Raw genomic sequence first — 18,699 nt, 5'->3', positions numbered from 1 at the left:
TCCAGGGTTTGGGGTTGTGGCTGTGTGTGTGTATAGTTCCAGGGTTTGGGGTTGTGGCTGTGTGTGTGTATAGTTCCAAAGTTTGGGGAGGTGGTGTTACCTTCTCAGACTGGTTTGGGGGCTGTGTGTGTGTATAGTTCCAGGGTTTGGGGTTGTGGCTGTGTGTGTGTATAGTTCCAGGGTTTGGGGTTGTGGCTGTGTGTGTGTATAGTTCCAGGGTTTGGGGTTGTGGCTGTGTGTGTGTATAGTTCCAGGGTTTGGGGTTGTGGCTGTGTGTGTGTATAGTTCCAGGGTTTGGGGAGGTGGTGTTACCTTCTCAGACTGGTTTGGGGTTGTGGCTGTGTGTGTGTATAGTTCCAAAGTTTGGGGAGGTGGTGTTACCTTCTCAGACTGTTTGGGGGCTGTGTGTGTGTATAGTTCCAGGGTTTGGGGTTGTGGCTGTGTGTGTGTATAGTTCCAGGGTTTGGTGAGGTGGTGTTACCTTCTCAGACTGTTTGGGGGCTGTGTGTGTGTATAGTTCCAGGGTTTGGGGTTGTGGCTGTGTGTGTGTATAGTTCCAGGGTTTGGTGTTGTGGCTGTGTGTGTGTATAGTTCCAGGGTTTGGGGAGGTGGTGTTACCTTCTCAGACTGGTTTGGTGTTGTGGCTGTGTGTGTGTATAGTTCCAGGGTTTGGTGTTGTGGCTGTGTGTGTGTAATTCCAGGTATGGGGGATTACAATACTTTCTCAGACTGTTTGGGGGCTGTGTGTGTGTATAGTTCCAGGGTTTGGGGAGGTGGTGTTACCTTCTCAGACTGTTTGGGGGCTGTGTGTGTGTATAGTTCCAGGGTTTGGGGAGGTGGTGTTACCTTCTCAGACTGGTTTGGGGTTGTGGCTGTGTGTGTGTATAGTTCCAGGGTTTGGTGTTGTGGCTGTGTGTGTGTATAGTTCCAAAGTTTGGGGAGGTGGTGTTACCTTCTCAGACTGTTTGGGGGCTGTGTGTGTGTATAGTTCCAGGGTTTGGGGTTGTGGCTGTGTGTGTGTATAGTTCCAGGGTTTGGTGAGGTGGTGTTACCTTCTCAGACTGTTTGGGGGCTGTGTGTGTGTATAGTTCCAGGGTTTGGGGTTGTGGCTGTGTGTGTGTATAGTTCCAGGGTTTGGTGTTGTGGCTGTGTGTGTGTATAGTTCCAGGGTTTGGGGAGGTGGTGTTACCTTCTCAGACTGGTTTGGTGTTGTGGCTGTGTGTGTGTATAGTTCCAAAGTTTGGGGAGGTGGTGTTACCTTCTCAGACTGTTTGGGGGCTGTGTGTGTGTATAGTTCCAGGGTTTGGGGTTGTGGCTGTGTGTGTGTATAGTTCCAGGGTTTGGTGAGGTGGTGTTACCTTCTCAGACTGTTTGGGGGCTGTGTGTGTGTATAGTTCCAGGGTTTGGGGTTGTGGCTGTGTGTGTGTATAGTTCCAGGGTTTGGTGTTGTGGCTGTGTGTGTGTATAGTTCCAGGGTTTGGGGAGGTGGTGTTACCTTCTCAGACTGGTTTGGTGTTGTGGCTGTGTGTGTGTATAGTTCCAGGGTTTGGTGTTGTGGCTGTGTGTGTGTAATTCCAGGTATGGGGGATTACAATACTTTCTCAGACTGTTTGGGGGCTGTGTGTGTGTATAGTTCCAGGGTTTGGGGAGGTGGTGTTACCTTCTCAGACTGTTTGGGGGCTGTGTGTGTGTATAGTTCCAGGGTTTGGGGAGGTGGTGTTACCTTCTCAGACTGGTTTGGGGTTGTGGCTGTGTGTGTGTATAGTTCCAGGGTTTGGTGTTGTGGCTGTGTGTGTGTATAGTTCCAGGGTTTGGTGTTGTGGCTGTGTGTGTGTATAGTTCCAGGGTTTGGTGTTGTGGCTGTGTGTGTGTAATTCCAGGTATGGGGGATTACAATACTTTCTCAGACTGTTTGGGGGCTGTGTGTGTGTATAGTTCCAGGGTTTGGGGTTGTGGCTGTGTGTGTGTATAGTTCCAGGGTTTGGGGAGGTGGTGTTACCTTCTCAGACTGGTTTGGTGTTGTGGCTGTGTGTGTTTATAGTTCCAGGGTTTGGTGTTGTGGCTGTGTGTGTGTAATTCCAGGTATGGGGGATTACAATACTTTCTCAGACTGTTTGGGGGCTGTGTGTGTGTATAGTTCCAGGGTTTGGGGAGGTGGTGTTACCTTCTCAGACTGTTTGGGGGCTGTGTGTGTGTATAGTTCCAGGGTTTGGTGTTGTGGCTGTGTGTGTGTATAGTTCCAGGGTTTGGTGTTGTGGCTGTGTGTGTGTATAGTTCCAGGGTTTGGTGTTGTGGCTGTGTGTGTGTAATTCCAGGTATGGGGGATTACAATACTTTCTCAGACTGTTTGGGGGCTGTGTGTGTGTATAGTTCCAGGGTTTGGGGTTGTGGCTGTGTGTGTGTATAGTTCCAGGGTTTGGGGAGGTGGTGTTACCTTCTCAGACTGGTTTGGTGTTGTGGCTGTGTGTGTGTATAGTTCCAGGGTTTGGTGAGGTGGTGTTACCTTCTCAGACTGTTTGGGGGCTGTGTGTGTGTATAGTTCCAGGGTTTGGTGTTGTGGCTGTGTGTGTGTATAGTTCCAGGGTTTGGTGTTGTGGCTGTGTGTGTGTAATTCCAGGTATGGGGGATTACAATACTTTCTCAGACTGTTTGGGGGCTGTGTGTGTGTATAGTTCCAGGGTTTGGGGTTGTGGCTGTGTGTGTGTATAGTTCCAGGGTTTGGGGAGGTGGTGTTACCTTCTCAGACTGGTTTGGTGTTGTGGCTGTGTGTGTTTATAGTTCCAGGGTTTGGTGTTGTGGCTGTGTGTGTGTAATTCCAGGTATGGGGGATTACAATACTTTCTCAGACTGTTTGGGGGCTGTGTGTGTGTATAGTTCCAGGGTTTGGGGAGGTGGTGTTACCTTCTCAGACTGTTTGGGGGCTGTGTGTGTGTATAGTTCCAGGGTTTGGGGAGGTGGTGTTACCTTCTCAGACTGTTTGGGGGCTGTGTGTGTGTATAGTTCCAGGGTTTGGGGAGGTGGTGTTACCTTCTCAGACTGTTTGGGGGCTGTGTGTGTGTATAGTTCCAGGGTTTGGTGTTGTGGCTGTGTGTGTGTATAGTTCCAGGGTTTGGTGTTGTGGCTGTGTGTGTGTAATTCCAGGTATGGGGGATTACAATACTTTCTCAGACTGTTTGGGGGCTGTGTGTGTGTATAGTTCCAGGGTTTGGGGAGGTGGTGTTACCTTCTCAGACTGTTTGGGGGCTGTGTGTGTGTATAGTTCCAGGGTTTGGGGAGGTGGTGTTACCTTCTCAGACTGTTTGGGGGCTGTGTGTGTGTATAGTTCCAGGGTTTGGTGAGGTGGTGTTACCTTCTCAGACTGTTTGGGGGCTGTGTGTGTGTATAGTTCCAGGGTTTGGGGAGGTGGTGTTACCTTCTCAGACTGTTTGGGGGCTGTGTGTGTGTATAGTTCCAGGGTTTGGGGAGGTGGTGTTACCTTCTCAGACTGTTTGGGGGCTGTGTGTGTGTATAGTTCCAGGGTTTGGTGAGGTGGTGTTACCTTCTCAGACTGTTTGGGGGCTGTGTGTGTGTATAGTTCCAGGGTTTGGGGAGGTGGTGTTACCTTCTCAGACTGTTTGGGGGCTGTGTGTGTGTATAGTTCCAGGGTTTGGTGTTGTGGCTGTGTATGTGTATAGTTCCAGGGTTTGGGGAGGTGGTGTTACCTTCTCAGACTGTTTGGGGGCTGTGTGTGTGTATAGTTCCAGGGTTTGGGGAGGTGGTGTTACCTTCTCAGACTGTTTGGGGGCTGTGTGTGTGTATAGTTCCAGGGTTTGGTGAGGTGGTGTTACCTTCTCAGACTGTTTGGGGGCTGTGTGTGTGTATAGTTCCAGGGTTTGGGGAGGTGGTGTTACCTTCTCAGACTGTTTGGGGGCTGTGTGTGTGTATAGTTCCAGGGTTTGGTGTTGTGGCTGTGTATGTGTATAGTTCCAGGGTTTGGGGAGGTGGTGTTACCTTCTCAGACTGTTTGGGGGCTGTGTGTGTGTATAGTTCCAGGGTTTGGGGAGGTGGTGTTACCTTCTCAGACTGTTTGGGGGCTGTGTGTGTGTATAGTTCCAGGGTTTGGTGAGGTGGTGTTACCTTCTCAGACTGTTTGGGGGCTGTGTGTGTGTATAGTTCCAGGGTTTGGGGAGGTGGTGTTACCTTCTCAGACTGTTTGGGGGCTGTGTGTGTGTATAGTTCCAGGGTTTGGTGTTGTGGCTGTGTGTGTGTATAGTTCCAGGGTTTGGGGAGGTGGTGTTATCTTCTCAGACTGTTTGGGGCTGTGTGTGTGTATAGTTCCAGGGTTTGGGGAGGTGGTGTTACCTTCTCAGACTGTTTGGGGGCTGTGTGTGTGTATAGTTCCAGGGTTTGGGGTTGTGGCTGTGTGTGTGTATAGTTCCAGGGTTTGGGGAGGTGGTGTTACCTTCTCAGACTGTTTGGGGGCTGTGTGTGTGTATAGTTCCAGGGTTTGGGGAGGTGGTGTTACCTTCTCAGACTGTTTGGGGGCTGTGTGTGTGTATAGTTCCAGGGTTTGGTGAGGTGGTGTTACCTTCTCAGACTGTTTGGGGGCTGTGTGTGTGTATAGTTCCAGGGTTTGGGGTTGTGGCTGTGTGTGTGTATAGTTCCAGGGTTTGGGGTTGTGGCTGTGTGTGTGTATAGTTCCAGGGTTTGGGGAGGTGGTGTTACCTTCTCAGACTGGTTTGGTGTTGTGGCTGTGTGTGTTTATAGTTCCAGGGTTTGGTGTTGTGGCTGTGTGTGTGTATAGTTCCAGGGTTTGGGGTTGTGGCTGTGTGTGTGTAATTCCAGGTATGGGGGATTACAATACTTTCTCAGACTGTTTGGGGGCTGTGTGTGTGTATAGTTCCAGGGTTTGGGGAGGTGGTGTTACTTTCTCAGACTGTTTGGGGGCTGTGTGTGTGTATAGTTCCAGGGTTTGGGGAGGTGGTGTTACTTTCTCAGACTGTTTGGGGGCTGTGTGTGTGTATAGTTCCAGGGTGTGGGGAGGTGGTGTTACCTTCTCAGACTGTTTGGGGGCTGTGTGTGTGTATAGTTCCAGGGTTTGGGGAGGTGGTGTTACCTTCTCAGACTGTTTTGTTGTTGTGGCTGTGGTGCTTCTGTCAGCAAGCTGCTCTGCCTCGTCTGCTTCTTTACATTTCTGCTCATAGGACTTCTTAGACTGGAGATGGACAGAAGAGACATTCAGGGAATCATCATTGAAGCAGCCATGTTTTATGTAACAATCAATTAAAATAGTAGCCATGTTGGATCTCTGTAAAACTGTATGCAACTCTATGCAATGTCAAAATGGTGAATGGTGCAGTCCTCACTTAGCAGTTTAAGCAAACATTTAGGTCAATATGTATTTCTGGCTTCAGATTGGTTGTTTCTTGTACAGGATAATCAGTCTTCACCACTTTAGCTCCATTTATGTCACTCTGCCATTGGCTGTTGTCACTTGTCTCACCACAGAGTAGCCTAACGATGTAGCTAATCTATTCAGTATGTAAATGCTCGCATAGTGTCACGCCCTGACCTGAGAGAGCCTTTTTATGTCTCTATTTTGGTTTGGTCAGAGTGCGATTTGGGTGGGCATTCTATGTTTTGTTTTCTAGGTTTCTTTATTTCTATGTTTTGACCGGGTATGGTTCTCAGTCAGGGACAGCTGTCTTTCGTTGTCTCTGATTGGGAATCATACTTAGGTAGCCCTTTTTCCCTCCTTTCAGTGTGGGTAGTTATCTTTGTTAGTGGCACTTAGCCCTGTAAGCTTCACGGTTGTTTCTTCGTTTGTTGTTTTGTTGGCGACATTTAACAAATAAAAGGAAAATGTACGCTCACCACGCTGCACCTTGGTGTCCTTCCAACGACGTCTGTGACAGAACTACCCACCACAAAAGGACCAAGCAGCGTGGTAAAAAAAGGAGGACTGGGCATGGATGACACCTTGAACGGCAAAGGATCCTGGACATGGGAGGAGATCCTGGCAGGAAGGGATCGCCTTCCATGGGAACAGGTGGAAGCTGCCAGGAAGGTGGAGGCAGCTGGCCCATCTTTACGAGGGAACACGGCTAGCAAAGCAGCCCCAAAAAATGTTTGAGGGGGGAACACGGGGAGATTGGCAGAGTAGGATTATAGACCTGAGCCAACTCCCCGTGCTTACCGTGGCGAGCATCATACTGGTCAGGCACCGTGTTATGCGGTGGAGCGCACGGTGTCTCCAGTGAGCGTTCACAGCCCGGTGCGCTACCTTCCAGCTCCCCGAATCGGCCGGGCTAGAGTGGGCATCCAGCCAGGTCGGAGGGTGTCGGCTCAGCGCATCTGGCCGCCAGTACGTCTCTACGGCCCAGGATATCCTGCGCCGGCTCTGCGCACTGTATCTCTGGTGCGTCTGCACAGCCCAGTGCGTCCTGTGCCTGCTCCCCGCACGTGCCGGGCCAAAGTAACCATCCAGCCAGGACGGGTTGTGCAGGCTCTACGCTCGAGACCTCCAGTGTGCCTCCACGGCCCAGTGTGCCCTGTGCCAGCTCCCAGAACCAGGCCTCCTGTATGTCCTGCATCCATGGCACGAAGCCTCCAGTGAGGATCCATGGCACGAAGCCTCCAGTGATAATCCATGGCACGAAGCCTCCAGTGATGATCCATGGCAAGAAGCCTCCAGTGATGATCCATGGCACGAAGCCTCCAGTGATGATCCATGGCAAGAAGCCTCCAGTGATGATCCAAGGCAAGAAGCCTCCAGTGATGATCCATGGCACAAAGCCTCCAGTGATGATCCATGGCACGAAGCCTCCATTGCTGATCCATGGCAAGAAGCCTCCAGTGAGGAGTCATGGCATGAAACCTCCAGTGAGGAGTCATGGCACGAAGCCTCCAGCGACGGCCTCCAGTCCGGAGCCTCCAGCGACGTCCTTCAATCCGGCGCCTCCAGCGGCGTCCTCCAGTCCGGAGCCTCCAGAGACGGTCTCCAGTCCGGAGCCTCCAGCGACATCCTTCAGTCCGGAGCCTCCAGCGACGGTCTCCAGTCCGGAGCCTCCAGAGACGGTCTCCAGTCCGGAGCCTCCAGCGACGACCTCCAGTCCGGGGCCCGCAGCGACGGCCTCCAGTCCGGGGCCCGCAACGAGGGTGCCCAGTCCGGGGCCCACAGAGAGGGTCCCTAGTCCAGGGTCGGCGGCGAGAGTCGCTACCAAAGTGGGGTGAGCCAGAGTTGGAGCGGGGTCTACGTCCCGCACCAGAGCCAGTCGCTGCACAGCAATTTTCAGTCTCCAGAGATGTTTGATTGGGTTCATGTCCGGGCTCTGGCTGGGCCACTCGTGCCTACTTTCGTGCCTTGCGAAAGTATTCGGCCCCCTTGAACTTTGCGACCTTCTGCCACATTTCAGGCTTCAAACATAAAGATATAAAACTGTATTGTTTTGTGAAGAATTAACAACAAGTGGGACACAATCATGAAGTGGAACGACATTTATTGGATATTTCAAACTTTTTTAACAAATCAAAAACTGAAAAATTGGGCATGCAAAATTATTCAGCCCCCTTAAGTTAATACTTTGTAGCGCCACCTTTTGCTGCGATTACAGCTGTAAGTCACTTGGGGTATGTCTCTATCAGTTTTGCACATCGAGAGACCGAAATTTTTTCCCATTCCTCCTTGCAAAACAGCTCGAGCTCAGTGAGGTTGGATGGAGAGCATTTGTGAACAGCAGTTTTCAGTTCTTTCCACAGATTCTTGATTGGATTCAGGTCTGGACTTTGACTTGGCCATTCTAACACCTGGGTATGTTTATTTTTGAACCATTCCATTGTAGATTTTGCTTTATGATTTGGATCATTGTCTTGTTGGAAGACAAATCTCCGTCCCAGTCTCAGGTCTTTTGCAGACTCCATCAGGTTTTCTTCCAGAATGGTCCTGTATTTGGCTCCATCCATCTTCCCATCAATTTTAACCATCTTCCCTGTCCCTGCTGAAGAAAAGCAGGCCCAAACCATGATGCTGCCACCACCATGTTTGTCAGTGGGTATGGTGTGTTCAGGGTGATGAGCTGTGTTGCTTTTACGCCAAACATAACGTTTTGCATTGTTGCCAAAAAGTTCAATTTTGGTTTCATCTGACCAGAGCACCTTCTTCCACATGTTTGGTGTGTCTCCCAGGTGGCTTGTGGCAAACTTTAAACAACACTTTTTATGGATATCTGTAAGAAATGGCTTCTTCTAGCCACTCTTCCATAAAGGCCAGATTTGTGCAATATACGACTGATTGTTGTCCTATGGACAGAGTCTCCCACCTCAGCTGTAGATCTCTGCAGTTCATCCAGAGTGATCATGGGCCTCTTGGCTGCATCTCTGATCAGTCTTTTCCTTGTATGAGCTGAAAGTTTAGAGGGACGGCCAGGTCTTGGTAGATTTGCAGTGGTCTGATACTCCTTCCATTTCAATAGTATCGCTTGCACAGTGCTCCTTGGGATGTTTAAAGCTTGGGAAATCTTTTTGTATCCAAATCCGGCTTTAAACTTCTTCACAACAGTATCTTGGACCTGCCTGGTGTGTTCCTTGTTCTTCATGATGCTTTCTGCGCTTTTAACGGACCTCTTAGAAAATCACAGTGCAGGTGCATTTATACGGAGACTTGATTACACACAGGTGGATTGTATTTATCATCATTAGTCATTTAGGTCAACATTGGATCATTCAGAGATCCTCACTGAACTTCTGGAGAGAGTTTGCTGCACTGAAAGTAAAGGGGCTGAATAATTTTGCACACCCAATTTTTCAGTTTTTGATTTGTTAAAAAAGTTTGAAATATCCAATAAATGTCGTTCCACTTCATGATTGTGTCCCACTTGTTGTTGATTCTTCACAAACAAATACAGTTTTATATCTTTATGTTTGAAGCCTGAAATGTGGCAGAAGGTCGCAAAGTTCAAGGGGGCCGAATACTTTCGCAAGGCACGAAAGTAGGCACGAGTGGCCCAGCCAGAGCCCGGACATGAACCCAATCAAACATCTCTGGAGACTGAAAATAGCTGTGCAGCGACTGCGGTTGAAAATTAGCCGGCTGGCTAAAACCGGCACTATTACTGAAACGTTGATTAATGTGGACTGTCCCTGTAAAAATGAATAAACTTAAACTCAAACTTCCCATCCAACCTGACAGAGCTTGAAAGGATCTGCTGAGAAGAATGGGAGAAACTCCCCAAATACAGGTGTGCCAAGCGTCATAGCCAAGAATACTCAAGGCTGTAATCAATGCCAAAGGTTCTTCCACAAAGTACTGACTAAAGGGTCTAAATGCTTATGTGAATGTAATATTTCAGATTTGTATTTTTAATACATTTGCAAATGTATTTGTCTTTGTCATTATGGGGTACTGTGTGTAGATTGATGAGGGAAAGAAAACAATTTAATCAATTTTAGAAGTCAAGGGTTCTACTTTCCGAAGGCACTGTATACAGGATGTTATACAGGGTGTAAGTATGATACTGTAATGATACTCACAAAAATAGGCCCAAGTTTATGTATATTTGAGCAATAAGGCCCGAGGAGATGTGATATGTGGACAATATACCACAGCTAAGGACTGTTCTTACCCTCTATGCAACGTGGAGTGCCTGGAATACAGCCCCTTAACTGTGATATATTGACCATATACCACAAACCCCCGAGGTGCCTTATTAATATTTTATAAACTGGTTACCAATGTAATTAGAGCATCTGGTTTATAATTGAGCATAAATCATGGGACTATGAGAGGTGAGATACGTATTGATGCAGACCAAAATGTTCATTTTCAAGGCCTGTGTTACCCTACCAGTTCCCCACTATAATAGGGCCAAAGTCTGTGGTTGGTGTGTGAGTGTGTGTGTCTATACTTTGTTTCCTACCCTCTTCCTCTTGCAGAACTGCACTGTGATGTATGTTCTCTCTTGGGTAGCTCACCAATCTCTGAGAGGTAGCTGGGTGTAATGTCAGCCTTCCTCTTTTCTGGGTATGAACTAACTCTACACTGCGCTCTTAGAAAAACGGGTTCCAAAAGGGTTCTTTGGCTCTCCGGATAGGAGAACCCTTTTTGGTTCCAGCTAGAACCCTTTTGGTTTTCAGGTGGAATTATTTTGGGTTCAATCTAGAACACTCTGTGGAAAGGGTTCTACATGGAAACCAAAAGGGTTCTACCAGGAACCAATAGGGGTTTTCAAAGGATTCTCATTTTACATTTAAGTCATTTAGCAGACGCTCTTATTCAGTGACTTACATGAGCAATTATGGTTAAGTGCTTTGCTCAAGGGCACGTAGGCAGATTTTTCACCTAGTCTGCTCTGAGATTCAAACCACTGACCTTTCAGTTACTGGCCCAATGCCCTTAAATGCTAGACTACCTGCCACCTGTCTCCTATCGGGACATCTGAAGCACCCTTAAATGCTAGACTACCTGCCACCTGTCTCCTATGGGGACATCTGAAGCACCCTTAAATGCTAGACAACCTGCCACCTGTCTCCTATGGGGACATCTGAAGCACCCTTAAATGCTAGACTACCTGCCACCTGTCTCCTATGGGGACATCTGAAGCACCCTTAAATGCTAGACAACCTGCCACCTGTCTCCTATGGGGACATCTGAAGCACCCTTAAATGCTAGACTACCTGCCACCTGTCTCCTATGGGGACATTTGAAGCACCCTTAAATGCTAGACTACCTGCCACCTGTCTCCTATGGGGACATCTGAAGCACCCTTAAATTCCATTTTTTCTAAGCGTGTGGATAAAGTCCCACTTTCAGACTGTTCTATTACCCTCTGTGTATGTACCTCTGTACTTAGGCTGACTTACTAAGTAAGCATGTAATTCCCTGAGTAAATAGAATGCCTACCTCCATGGTCTTCTTGTATAAGGACACCTTCATCTTCTGAACTTTCTCCATAATCCCCTCAAACTGAACGAGGATAAACAACATGGTTGAAATTTACTGGCACCTCATAAATACAGGTTTTCAAAATGTATTTTCAAAATGAAATAAGCACTCAATAACACATTTCAAACCTTCCTCCTCTGTTCTTTCTGCCGCTCTCTGAATATTTCCATCTTCTTGATCTCTTCCCGTAACGTTCCGGATAGCTGGATATGCAGATTCCCCATGTTTTCAATTTCTGTCAAAGAAAACAGTTATTTTAGTAAACTGTCATTGGGCTTTGTTGCGAGAGATGCAGTAGACAGGATAAACTTACGTGTTTTTAGTTGATCAAAGGAGGCTTTCAGGGTGCTGAAAAATAGGAATGATGCATTTATCAATAACAGGTAGTGTAGCATACTAAATACTAGTTAAACACAGTATGCATGAACACTGCCAAATCACTGCATTCAACTGTATCTAGATATCAATGACTTGTCATGGTTCCACCTGTCACCAGAGGGCAGCAGAGACCGTCCTATAGACATTAACGACACTCTGGTGTGTCCAATTTATTCATTATGATTTCCCTGTTAAAAGAGGTGTGTTTTCTGTTGTCCTTTGCAGAAGCTTGAATTGTTTACCGTGTGCGTTCATTTCCTGAGTGAGTTTTTGAGACTTAGTGTTTGTTGTTTTTTCATGTGTACTGTGATCCTACCGTTTCTCAATAAAGTATGTTAGTTCTTCCAGGGAACCTGCACCGGGAACCCAAGATCTCAGCCCCCGAGTGGTATGACGGCCACCCAGGAGGATGCAAGGGGTTCCTTCCTCATTCAGTGTTCTCTGGTGTTTGAGCTACAGTCCTCCTCGTTCCACACCGATCGGCCATGATCGCCTACATAATCTCTCTACTCTCGGGCAAGGCTCTGGCGTGGGAAATGGCGGTGTGGGAACAGCAGCCAGCATCCTGCAGCTCCAGATTAGCCTTCATTGCTGAGTTACAAATCTTCGACCACCCAGTCGGCGGAAGAGTAGCAGCCAGCCGACTGTTCAACATCTGCCAAGGGGCAGGACCATTTGCTGACTTCGGCATTGAGTTCCACAACCTTGCCTCCAAGAGTGTGTAGAATACAGAGGTCCTGGAAACTGCTTTCCATCAGGGTTTGTCTAACTCCAAGGATGAACTGGCCTCTCGGGAACTGGGAGAGGACCTTGAGTCCCTGATAATACTGGCAATCAGGATCGACAACCGCCTCGAATGCGTGAGACATCGCCTTTTTGACTCCACCCCAGTATTTCCTGAGCACCTCAAGCCACCCAAACTCAGAATTGAGAAGCCCATGCAGCTGTGACCCACACGTCAGAGTCCACAGGTGCGTGAACGGCGCATCTGCGACGGCTGCTGCCTCTACTGCGGAGGTCTCGGCCATCTCCGTGATATATGTCCAGAGCTGTCGGGAAACGCCAGGACAAGGGGAGACCCTGACGAGCTGTGCAGCTACCTCTCAGTCACCGTCTGCCACTACTCGCAACCCTCCACTGGGACAAGCGTCAGCACCAGAATCAATCCTTCATGGACTCCGGGGCCACAGATAATTTTATTGATCAGGACTACACCAGATAATTACCAATCACCTGCGTGAAGTGTCCCATCCCTCTGCAGATTCAAGCCCTCGATGCATGGCCCATTTGCTCCGGTCAGGTGGAATATCAGACCAAGCCCATTCTACTGCAGGCTGGGGTGAAACACTCAGACTCTTAGTTTTCTGCTCCCTAGAAACCCCCTTATCCTAGGGTACTCCTGGCTAGCACTACATAACCCACTATTATCCTGGTCCAAGGGACACCTACTAGACTGGGGTAAGGACTGCAAGACTAAATGTCTAAGACCCCCACCAAGAGCCTCGCCATGTCCTCCAGCATCCATTGAAGTCCAAGACTTCTCCACTCTCCCTCTTGAATACTTCGACCTCCCTGAGGCCTGCAGTAATAGGCAAGCCGCCACCCTTCTTCCACATCGTTCATACGACTGCCATAGAACTCCTACCCGGCTCCACACCTACCCAGAGCCATCTGTACTATCTCTCAACCCCTGAAGCAGCAGTCATGGACAATTACATCCGGGAGTCGCTAGAGGCAGGTTTCATTAGCCCCTCTACATCCCTAGCTGGTGCAGGCTTCTTCGTGGGTAAGAAGGATGGAGGCCTGCGTCCTTGCATCGATTATAGAGGGCTGAACTGGATTATGATCAAGAATCGTTACCCCCTACCACTGATGTCCTCCATCTTGGACTTGGCCCAATTCTTCACCAAATTGGACCTCCGCAATGCTTAAAATCTGGTGAGAATCGGGAAGATGAGTGGAAAACTGCCTTTAACACCCCTAGTGGACACTATGAGTATTTAATAATGCCCTTCGGATTATCGAACTCACCGGCAGTCTTTCAAGCATTGATCCATGACACTCAAATCATTTTCTCTTTGTTTACCTCAACAACATCCTGATCTTCTCCAAAACCTTCCAGAACACATACTGCACGTCCACCAAGTCCTGGGATGCCTCCTGCAGAATCAACTGTATGTCAAGATGGAGAAGTGTGAGTTCCACGTATCCCAGGTTTCCTTCTTGGGTCACATTATCTCTACCACAGGCATCCAAATTAACCCCGTAAAGATTGAGGCGGTCGCACACTGTTCCCGTCCCACCTCACTCAAGCAGGCCCAGCGGTTCCTCGGGTTAAACAATTTTTACAGGTGTTTCATAAGCAACTCTGGTGCAGTGGCAGCGCCTCTCACGGTCCTAACCCGCAAGTCAATTTGCCCAGTGTCGTCCGGGTTTGGCCGGGGTAGGCCGTCATTGTAAATAAGAATTTGTTCTTAACTGATTTGCCTAGTTAAATAAAGTTGACATTGTTTTTTTAAAGTCCCAGACCCGTTTTTGCTAGACTCCTGAGGTTGACAGGGCATTCATAGAGCTTAAGGGATGTTTCACCTCTGGACCCATCCTCGTTCATCCTGATCCTACTCTTTGTAGTAGAGGTGGACACCTCGGACACAGGAGCAGGGTGGTCCTTCCACAGCAGAATGAAGAGGACAAGAAACTGCACCCACGCGCCTTTCTCTCCAAGTGGTTCTCGCCAGCGGAACGAAACTACGATGTAGGCAACTGTGAGCTCTTGGCAGTTAAGTGGCCCTTAGGAACTTGGTCTCCATTCAAGAAGCCAAGAGGTTGAACGCTTGCCAGGCTAGGTGGGCTCTGTTTTTTAACAGGTTCGATTTCACACTAGCCTATCGCCCGGGATCCAAGGATCAGAAAGCAGACGCCCTGTCCCACCAACACGATGCCTCTAACGAGGAGAGGGACTCCGAGCCCAACATCCCCAGCTCCCGCATTGTGGACTCTGTGATATGGAGTATTGAGACCACGGTCCAACAAGCCCAGACACGAGAACCTGACCCAAGGCGATAATGATTTCCCTGTTTAGAGGTGTGTTTTCTGTTGTCCTTTGCAGAAGCTTGAATTGTTTACTGTGTGCATTTGTTTCCTGAGTGAGTTTTCAAGACTTGTTTGTGTTTGTTGCTTCAAGTGTACTGTGATCCTGCGGCTACTGTTTCTCAGTAAATTATGTTTATCCTTAACCACTCATTCCTTGTCTGGTCTCTTCTCTTCGTCCAACTTTACCATGTCACATGACTGGCTAATTAGCAATGGTGTAAAGAATAACTGTGTGAACAGGAAACTGGATTGAGGATGCACTCACACACACATTTTCTCTCTCTCACTCTGTTGGAAATGATTCCACGAGGGCTAGAATGTGTGACTTAATGGCATTGAAGCCTGACTATCATTATTATGTTCTAAAAGTACCACTATCTATTGATGACCTATTATATTGCCTGTGAAGTGGTTGTGGCATATCAGCAAGTAGCAGGCGCGCCACGCCAGGTTATGGCAAATTATTTAAAGAAAAAAAAGGAACATTACATTTGATTTGGGCCAATGTCCCCCCCAATGTTATTTGTATCTGTTATGACAGCATTTTGGCTAACTTGTGCATAGTAGGTATTATGGTCCAAACATATCATCTCTATATATGTACGTAACCAGCCATTTACCTGATCTCTGTCTGCCCCCCAGCTTTACGTGCTATTGTCACCAGATCCTTCCCATACCTCTCTTCTGCCATGGCCCTGTAGACAGACAAACAGGCAGACTTAAAAGTGCTGTGTTTTGTAGAGTGTAGACCAATCTTTGAGTTGTATGAACATTCCGATTTGGTGTGCAATCACTGCTGACCATCCCTGCGTGCATTTTGTATGAAGTTTGAATGACGTCAGAGAAACCCTACCTCATCTTCAGCAGTTCCTCCACATCTTTGCACATCCGCCTGCCATCACAGAGTCTCTGAATCAGAACCTCATAGCCCTGATGATTAGTGAAATCAACTCCCTACAGAGAGAGAAAGAGAGGTGTTGTAATCCAGTTACACAACAATAGTTACAAAATAAACGTTTGACTCAAACTGCCCAGTTGTTTGTCTCTGTATTTCGTGGCACATACTGAACAGTTAGATTCCACAGAAGTTGGAACTTGTTTAGGGATTGGTTCCCATAGAATGGGGTGTCTTTACAACATGGTATTTGAACCTGGTGAAATTCACAAAGCATTTAAGATTGATATTACATTTCACTGAAATGTGCATTGCGTCATAACTTGTTACAGTACTTACAAACAGGCAATATAGTCAGAGGACTGTCCAGAGGACCATAGAATATTCACTTTGAACAACTTTTAGTTGCAGACAGCATAATAGAAACCCATTTAATATGTTCTCTTTCATGTCTGAAGATGACAGGTAGATTATAAACTGTTGCCTTGGATGCAAATCTATCTGGACAATGAGAGGGCTAAATTCGTAACCACCGTGAGCAGGAAGGGAGCCATAGCAACCAACGCCTCAGGGAACATCTGTGCAAAAATACTATGATACCTCACAAGTTAAACAGAATATAACAGAGGTGGAAATTGTGGTGAAAGCACAGTGCCTATCCTACAGTGCCTATCCTACAGTGCCTATCCTACAGTGCATATCCTACAGTACCTATCCTACAGTACCTATCCTACAGTGCCTATCCTACAGTGCCTATCCTACAGTGCCTATCCTACAGTGCCTATCCTACAGTGCCTATCCTACAGTGCATATCCTACAGTACCTATCCTACAGTGCCTTTCCTACAGTGCCTATCCTACAGTGCCTATCCTACAGTGCCTATCCTACAGTACCTATCCTACAGTGCCTATCCTACAGTGCCTATCCTACAGTGCCTATCCTACAGTACCTATCCTACAGTGCCTATCCTATCCTACAGTGCCTATCCTACAGTGCCTATCCTACAGTGCCTATCCTACAGTACCTATCCTACAGTGCCTATCCTACAGTGCCTATCCTACAGTGCCTATCCTACAGTACCTATCCTACAGTACCTATCTTACAGTGCCTATGCTACAGTGCCTATCCTACAGTGCCTATCCTACAGTGCCTATCCTACAGTACCTATCCTACAGTACCTATCTTACAGTGCCTATGCTACAGTGCCTATCCTACAGTGCCTATCCTACAGTGCCTATCCTACAGTACCTATCCTACAGTACCTATCCTACAGTACCTATCTTACAGTGCCTATGCTACAGTGCCTATCCTACAGTGCCTATCCTACAGTGCCTATCCTACAGTACCTATCCTACAGTGCCTATCCTACAGTGCCTATCCTACAGTGCCTATCCTACAGTGCCTATCCTACAGTGCCTAACCTACAGTGCCTATCCTACAGTGCCTATCCTACAGTACCTATCCTACAGTGCCTATCCTACAGTGCCTATCCTACAGTGCCTATCTTACAGTGCCTATCCTACAGTGCATATCCTACAGTGCCTATCCTACAGTGCCTATCCTACAGCGCCTATCCTACAGTGCCTATCCTACAGTGCATATCCTACAGTGCCTATCCTACAGTACCTATCCTACAGTGCCTATCCTACAGTGCCTATCCTACAGTGCATATCCTACAGTGCCTATCCTACAGTACCTATCCTACAGTGCCTATCCTACAGTGCCTATCCTACAGTACCTATCCTACAGTGCCTATCCTACAGTGCCTATCCTACAGTGCCTATCCTACAGTACCTATCCTACAGTGCCTATCCTACAGTGCCTATCCTACAGTGCCTATCCTACAGTGCCTATCCTACAGTGCCTATCCTACAGTACCTATCCTACAGTGCCTATCCTGCAGTGCCTATCCTACAGTGCCTATCTTACAGTGCCTATCCTACAGTGCATATCCTACAGTGCCTATCCTACAGTACCTATCCTACAGTGCCTATCCTACAGTGCCTATCCTACAGTGCATATCCTACAGTGCCTTACCTACAGTGCATATCCTACAGTGCCTATCCTACAGTACCTATCCTACAGTGCCTATCCTACAGTGCCTATCCTACAGTGCCTATCTTACAGTGCCTATCCTACAGTGCATATCCTACAGTGCCTATCCTACAGTACCTATCCTACAGTGCCTATCCTACAGTGCCTATCCTACAGTGCATATCCTACAGTGCCTATCCTACAGTGCATATCCTACAGTGCCTATCCTACAGTGCCTATCCTACAGTGCATATCCTACAGTGCCTATCCTACAGTGCATATCCTACAGTACCTATCCTACAGTGCATATCATACAGTGCATATCCTACAGTGCCTATCCTACAGTGCCTATCCTACAGTGCCTATCCTACAGTGCCTATCCTACAGTACCTATCCTACAGTACCTATCCTACAGTGCATATCATACAGTGCATATCCTACAGTGCCTATCCTACAGTGCCTATCCTACAGTGCCTATCCTACAGTGCCTATCCTACAGTGCCTATCCTACAGTGCCTATCCTACAGTGCCTATCCTACAGTGCCTATCCTACAGTGCCTATCCTACAGTGCCTATCCTACAGTGCCTATCATACAGTGCCTATCCTACAGTGCCTATCCTACAGTGCCTATCATACAGTGCCTATCCTACAGTACCTATCCTACAGTGCCTATCCTACAGTGCCTATCCTACAGTGCCTATCCTACAGTACCTATCCTACAGTGCCTATCCTACAGTGCCTATCCTACAGTGCCTATCATACAGTGCCTATCCTACAGTGCCTATCATACAGTGCCTATCCTACAGTGCATATCCAAGGGGTTAGCAGTAAGAGTTGAACCCAGACCTTTCCAGTTTTCCCACAGCACTCAGTTCAGTTCCAAATTTCATTGGCATGTTATTACTGTGGACATCATGTTCTGTCAGACAATTGTCACATTTTAGAAACCTAATGCTGTTTGCTTTAAAAGGCTCACTACACTTTCAAGTCTGTAAATGGTTGAGAATGAACAAAATACGAATATTTCTGGATAGATAGATTTTAAATGAGTTATCAGTAGACTATCTAGTTATATCTAGTTACACACACCAACGCAGGACATCAAGAGACAATGGTAGTAGACTGAGGGAACTTACCCAAAAGGCATCTTTATACAGCAAGGGAGTCATTCTGTGTTATACATGCACTTCCTCAAAGTTGAATGTTAATATCCTCTTTATCAACGTTTACAAAAAACATAAACCACTTCAGTTTAACAGATTCCTTATTGAGATCCAAAAAAAGTATATATATATATATATGAAGGACAACTCCAGAATACCTCAGCTGTTATAACTGCAATATCACTGTTGAACTTTGCATTGGGCTTGAATGAGGAAG

At 47.5% G+C, this 18,699-nt stretch overlaps 1 protein-coding gene across 3 annotated transcripts in view; it reads right to left on the bottom strand.

Moving 5' to 3' along the window:
* Positions 1–18,699, bottom strand: part of LOC135551464 (proline-serine-threonine phosphatase-interacting protein 1-like) — a 26,525-nt gene extending 7,826 nt beyond the window's left edge. The window contains exons 1-8 of one of the 3 annotated variants that reach the window (XM_064982682.1): positions 18,641–18,678; positions 18,456–18,533; positions 15,243–15,343; positions 15,010–15,084; positions 11,232–11,266; positions 11,047–11,153; positions 10,877–10,939; positions 5,096–5,194 (exon numbers count right to left, since the gene is read on the bottom strand). In XM_064982682.1, coding sequence (XP_064838754.1) covers positions 5,096–5,194; positions 10,877–10,939; positions 11,047–11,153; positions 11,232–11,266; positions 15,010–15,084; positions 15,243–15,343; positions 18,456–18,488 — 513 coding nt within the window. In that variant the 5' untranslated portion in view covers positions 18,489–18,533; positions 18,641–18,678. Of the gene's footprint in view, positions 1–5,095; positions 5,195–10,876; positions 10,940–11,046; positions 11,154–11,231; positions 11,267–15,009; positions 15,085–15,242; positions 15,344–18,455 lie in introns of all 3 variants that reach the window. The other 2 variants (XM_064982677.1, XM_064982688.1) reach the window with 2 other exon arrangements.

The sequence above is a fragment of the Oncorhynchus masou genome, chromosome 1 (genome assembly GCF_036934945.1).
Source record: "Oncorhynchus masou masou isolate Uvic2021 chromosome 1, UVic_Omas_1.1, whole genome shotgun sequence".
NCBI classification, from domain to species: Eukaryota; Metazoa; Chordata; class Actinopteri; order Salmoniformes; family Salmonidae; genus Oncorhynchus; species Oncorhynchus masou.
This window is presented reverse-complemented; position numbering and strand designations above follow the sequence as displayed.